This window comes from Bison bison, unplaced genomic scaffold (genome assembly GCF_000754665.1).
Source record: "Bison bison bison isolate TAMUID 2011002044 unplaced genomic scaffold, Bison_UMD1.0 scf7180017864352, whole genome shotgun sequence".
NCBI lineage: Eukaryota > Metazoa > Chordata > Mammalia > Artiodactyla > Bovidae > Bison > Bison bison.
Genome location: NW_011494924.1, coordinates 2,257,207 through 2,263,206, shown reverse-complemented (window position 1 = coordinate 2,263,206; position 6,000 = coordinate 2,257,207). Strand labels below are relative to the sequence as shown.

The following is a 6,000-nucleotide window of genomic DNA, read 5'->3' as shown; positions in this document are numbered from 1 at the left end:
GCCGCCACTGCCTCAACTGAGAGAGCCGTCAGGAGGGGCCCTCTCTTAAAGAGGATCCTAGCGCCATTCTGGTCTGAAAAACGAGGAAACGCCTCCTGACCTGGCTGCACTCTGACATGAAATAGCCACACCACACCACCCAGACATGGCCCTGGCCTTCCTATCCACCCCTCCTCTCCTCAAAGAGTCCCCCTCAGCAGTTTGTTCATCGTGCCCTGGTCTGCATACCTAGGTGCCAGGCGCTTTGATGCGCACTAGAAAATGCCAGCTATCATTTGTTAGGCATTTAATAAGTGCCAGGACAGGGAAGCCTGGCGTGCCGCAGTCCATGGGGTCGCAAAGAGTTGGACACGACTGAGCGTGTGAACAAGTGCCAGGGACTGAGCGGGTGATTTTATTTCTGTCATTTCATTAACTCCTCAGAAAAATCCCGAGAGGTGGGTACTTATAACACCCTCCTTTTATAGTTGAGAAAATCAAGCTCATACAGGAGAGGTCACTTGCCCAAGGACACATGTCTAGCAAATGGCACAGCTGGGGTTCACACTCTGACTGAATCCATCCCAGAGGCTGGGCCTTGGCCTTGATGCAGTACTGCCTGGAGAACTGTACCCCTCTCCTCCACCCCGCGAGCTAGGCCTGGCTTTGCCCAAAGGCCTGAGCTCCTGGGTGGCTCCCTCACCTGGCTCCGGGCCCCAGAGGGAGGGTGCTGAGTCTCCCCCGCCGTTTAGCTCCAGCCTGCTCTCGCAGGCAGACCCCAGGGCCTGCTGCAGGACAGAATAGAGGCTGGCCAGCTGGACCTGGGCCTGGTGCCCAGGCTGCTGCTCTGCCACCAGCGCCTCCAGCCGGCTCTCTGTGCTGCGCAGGCGCAGCTGTAGTTGGGCCACCTTGGTCTCCTGGGCCCACAAGGAAGCTCGGAGCTGTTGTTCGGTGACTCGAGACGCCTCAAGCTCCTCCAGCAGCTGAGTCTCCTGGGCCAGGAAGTCAGCCTCCTTTTCCTTCACCTCCTGCTTCAGTAATTCCACCTGCCAGAGAAGATGTATGGTCACTCCGAGCAGGGAGTGGACACCCTCTCCCTGGACCCTCCCAGGACCAGTCCCACTCGATCCCCAGGGTTGTGCGGTTGTCTGAGGCTGGGAGGATTTCAGGAGGCTCAGCTCTCCAGCAGGAAGGCAGGGTCTGGAATGAGTGCCACCCCAGATCTGACCTACGCACCTACCTAAGGACTCCTAACACGTGGGCCTGGGCTGTGACCTATGCACCTACCTAAGGACTCCTAACACATGGGCCTGGGCTGTATGCTCATGGGCTCTGGCCCTGGTCCCCTTGGCAACTATGCCAGCTTCCTGCTGTGATTAGAAATCTGCCTGAGAGACCTCCCTGGTAGTCTAGTGTCTTAGACTCTGTGCTCCCAATGCAGGGGGCCTGGGTTCAATCCCTGGTCAGGGAACTAGATCCCACATGCTGCAACTAAAAATATTTTGCGTGTCACAACAAAGGTGACACCCAACTAAGATCTGGGGCAGCCGGAAAAAAGAGAGAATTCTTCTTGAAACCCTGATACTGAGTCAAAAGAAGACGAGTCACAATAATAATGGCTACCATTTACTGAATGCTTACTGTGCTCCTGACACTTTCTATACTCCTACAATGATTAAGAATTATCACCCTCGTTTTAGGGATGAATAAAGCGTATTCACACAACCAAGAAGCAGTAGAGCCGGGGTCACACCAGGACCGTCTAACAAGCAGACGGGTCCTGCTCTACCACAGTCTATGTCTGGCTCTCACTCCCTTCGTGCTTTTCCTCCCAGTTCCATCTTTCCTCCGTGCACAGGTCTGGGGTCCTGCTGTGAACAGACCAAGTCCATGGAAGGCCTCTTGCTGCCGCGGACCCGAGGGAAGTAATATTTGTTCCCCTTGCTGTGTCTTGCCGGGCAGACGAGGCACACTTGGCAGTGGCCAGGCTTGAACAGGCCTGCGTGAGCCCTATCCTCTGGGTACCATGTTCCGGTCATCAGCGGCCTGTTCTTGACTCTGGGTCAGGTTCCCACGCTCCACCCCACCCAGTCCTGGCTTCCCTCTCCCACCGGGGCTGCCAAGGCCCCAGCATGACTGAGCAAGCACCCGCTGACTCCAGAGGCCGGCTTCCACCAGGGAAGAGATTTCCTGCTGGGGTGGGAGATACCTGGGTGCTGAGCTCTTTCTGCCCGGCCTGGGCCTCCTGCATATCCTGGCGCAGGGAGCTCAGCTCTTGCTGTTGAACAGAGTCAGCCTCTTGCAGAACAAGGAGTCTCTGTTCCTTTTCCACCAGCGACAGAGTCAGGCTAAAAAGAGAAGGGTCAAGTGCAAGTTCGATGCATGAAGCAGGGCACTCAAAGCGGGTACTCTGGGACAACCCAGAGGAGTGGGGGTGGGGAGGGACATGGGAGGGGGGTTCAGGATGGGGGGATACATGTGCACCCGTGACTGATTCATGTCGATATATGGCAAAAACCACCACAATAGTGTAAAGTAATTATCCTCCAATTAAAATTAATAAATTAATTTTTTAAAAAAGAGAGGGGGTCAGAGGGCCAGGCCATTCTCTTAGGCAACGAAGAACTACCTTCTCATCTGACTGCTCTAACATAGCATGGATAGTAACAGTAATGATCATGATTACAGGCTAAGAATAAAAGCCTGTGTTTATTGAGTACCAACTGATTGCTCCTAGGTTCTTCAACTTCACAATTTACTCTTTGGCAAATTCCAGAAATACCTACACAGTACCTCAAATTCAACACGTCCAATTCTTCCTGTCTCCTTTGCACCTCCCCTCCCCCCAGTCACCCCTGCTACATTCCCCAGCTCAGTGAATGGCCTCTCTATCCACCGTTAGAAGTCCTGACCACATCACAGAATTGTTCCCTCACTCTGCCTGTGAACATTCCAAGACTACATATAAACCGATCCCAACTCCCCTAACGTCCCTCAAACCCCTTCCCTCCTCCTCTTCCTTACCACCCCACCAGGGTTCCAGCTTTGGTATCTCTTATCTGGACATCTGTACCAGCCTCCTACCTCTAGTTTCATCAACAAAAGGGTTTCTCCCCACTCAGACTCCAGGTGACATAATCTGCCAATACCTTCCCTTGGAGATGATTTGATTAATGTCTTCTCCACAAAACCTTCAATTCTATTGCGACAGAGACCATATTGTCTTATTTAAACTATATCCCCAACCTCTGGCATAGTTTCTGGTGCATGAGGCATGTTCTCCACTAAATGAATGAATGAATGAAGTGCGAGCTGCAGAGACAGGGACCATGCCCTCTCTACACAGTTACCTGTAGAGCCCAGAGCTGGAGACATGAGTGGTTAGGGGACCTGAGCAAAGAACTGTCAACCTCACTGTGACCCCTGGATCCAGACAGGCCAAAGCCAACTCCATGGCCTGTCGAGCCTACCTGGCTTTTTCTCTCTCCAGCTCTTTCTGAATTCGGCTACACTCCTGGGCTTCTCTCAGCTTTTCCTGAACCTCCTGGTCCACGAACCTCTGGGAGGCTTCTTTGGAAAGCAGCTGAGACTTCAAGTCTTCCACCTGGAAAGTCAAGAGCATGAAGGCCGGGGATAGGCGGCCAGTGGAAGGATGCTTCTCATCTAGGACTTAGGGTCCTTCAAGGTTTACCACAATCACCAGCCCATTCCCAACGCCCTGGAGGGCCTGCCACCCCTTAGGTGCTGGTCTTAACTATCTCCCTCCGCCAGCCATTCATAAGCCCCTCCCTACCTTTCAGCCTCATCACCTGTCTCCCCAGCCTCACATACGGTGTATAAAGGAGGCACAAGGAAAAACCTTGGCTGAATATAACTCTGTCCAAAGGCCAAGTGATTAAATTTTTTAAAAATAAACAATCCGAATACCATCTGATACAGGATTCTGAGAAGGAAAAGCAACCTGGTATAAAAACACTGGCTCTGTGGGGGAGGTTGGATCAAGGAGGCTGCCAAAAAAATGTGAGGTTTGGGTTTCCCTGGTGGCTGAGACAGTAAAGAATCCGCCTGCCAAGGTAGGAGATGTGGGTTCGATCCCCAGGTTGGGAAGATCCCCTGGAGAAGGAAATGGCAACCCACTCCAGTATTCCTGTCTGGGAAATCCCAAGGACAGAGGAGCCTGGGGGGCTAAAGTTCATAGGATCACAAAGGATCGGACACCACTTAGTGACTAAACAATAATGACCATGGTCCCCACTGAAAGAGGTTACTAACTATCCCAGGGGCCTGGGAGGCACATGCTCAGTTCTGAGCACCCTTCACTTCTCACTTAATAGTGGGGCACCCCCTCCCCACCCCAAGCTCAGGCAGCAGGGCCAAGGTTTCCCCGTCCTGCCAGGGGGAGTGGGAGGGCCTGGCTGTGCTGGGGAAGGGTTGTGGGGCTGGGAGAGAGGAGCAGGGACCTGCTTCTGCAGGTCTGTCTTATCCTGCAGCAGGACGCGGCCCTCCTGCTGGATGGTCGCCAGACTGTCTCTGTGCTGCTGGGCTGCCTGCTCCAGTGCCTGCTGAGCCTCCTGGAGCTGGGTCTGCAGCATCCCGGTGGTCTCCTGCAAGGGGAGAAGAGAGCAGGGAGGGGAAGAAAGCTTCCTTGGTCACGAAATCTGTGTTGCAGAGATTGTGTCGTATAAGTACTGGTTTTTAGGTTGGGTTGGCAAAAGCCGAGGCAGGGCCCAGCTGAGTCGTGTTGCTTCCATGATACCTTGTCACCTCAAGTCCTCACCTCCTTCTCCTGCTCCTCCCTCACCAAGCGCACTGTTCGCCCAGGCCTTCTTGGCCAGGGCACCTTACTCAGACCACTGCAGCAGCTCCTGCTGGGTGGCCCGACTTCCACTTCATGCTGCCACACCCACACGCACATGTGTACACACACACACAATTCTCCCCTCAGCGGCTAAAGTATTTTAAAAATACATGTAGTAAATCATGTCCCACTCTGCTTTTTAGATATCATCCAACACATTCCAGCTGTCCTTAGAACAAAACTCAAGCTCCTTCCATGGCTGACAAAGGGCTCCTGCCCCCAAGCTTATCAAGGGACTTGTCCCAGGTCCTTTCTGCCTGTCCCAGGTCCTTACGACAGCTATTTCTACTGCCTGAACTGTTCTTCAAATGGCTGGCTTCTTTTCTTAATGGTTTTATTGAGACTGAGCTCATATATCCTGCAACTGACCCATTTAAAGCAGACAATTCAGTGGTATTTAGCATATTCACAGGGTCGTGCCACGGTTACTGTGATCATTTTTTACCATTTTTATCAGCTGCAGAAACAAACTGCATACCCTCCCCATCCCCCAGCCCCACTTCCAACCACTCATCTACTCTCTGTCTTCGTAGATTTGCCTGTTTGGGCTACTGCCTACAAGCGGAATGATATCCCATGTGGTCTCTTGTAACTGGCTTCTTTCACTTGGCAAAATGCTTTTAAGGTTCACCCTTATTCTTCTAAGGGCCTGACTCTTCAACCTTCGTGGCTCAGCTCAAATGTCACTTTCTCAGTGAGGGCCCCGCTGACCACCTTTGTCCAAAGAGGCCTCCTCTGAATCCCTCTCAGTTAGCTCGGCCTATTCATTTCCTTTATGGCCCTTATCGCGACCTACAATTATCTCACTTATTCTGTGTCCTCTCTGCCACTGTATAAAACACCATGACTGTCACGTTCACCATTGTGCCACACCTTTCTGTCGGTCGAGTGTCAGCAGCTAGCCTGGGGCCTGGTGCAAAGAAGTGCCAAACAGCAGGTCAAGGTGAAAGAGTGGGGACTTCCCTGGTGGTCCAGTGGCTAGGAATCCGCCTGCTAATGCAGGGGACATGGGTTCGATCCCTGGTCCAGGAAGACTGCTGGACGTGCTGCAGGGCAACTAAGCGCCACAACTACTGAGCCCGTGCTCTAGAGAGGCCACCCCAACGAGAAGCCCGAGGACTACAATGAAGAATAGCCCCCACTCACAACTACAGAAAGACCCA

The 6,000-nt window shown here is 52.8% G+C and overlaps 1 protein-coding gene across 1 annotated transcript in view; it reads right to left on the bottom strand.

Moving 5' to 3' along the window:
• Nucleotides 1–6,000, bottom strand: part of CEP250 (centrosomal protein 250kDa) — a 47,743-nt gene that overhangs the window by 13,710 nt on the left and 28,033 nt on the right. The window contains exons 21-25 of the mRNA XM_010854905.1: nt 4,440–4,583; nt 3,450–3,583; nt 2,189–2,327; nt 683–1,025; nt 1–73 (exon numbers count right to left, since the gene is read on the bottom strand). Coding sequence (XP_010853207.1) covers nt 1–73; nt 683–1,025; nt 2,189–2,327; nt 3,450–3,583; nt 4,440–4,583 — 833 coding nt within the window. The remainder of the gene's footprint in view (nt 74–682; nt 1,026–2,188; nt 2,328–3,449; nt 3,584–4,439; nt 4,584–6,000) is intronic.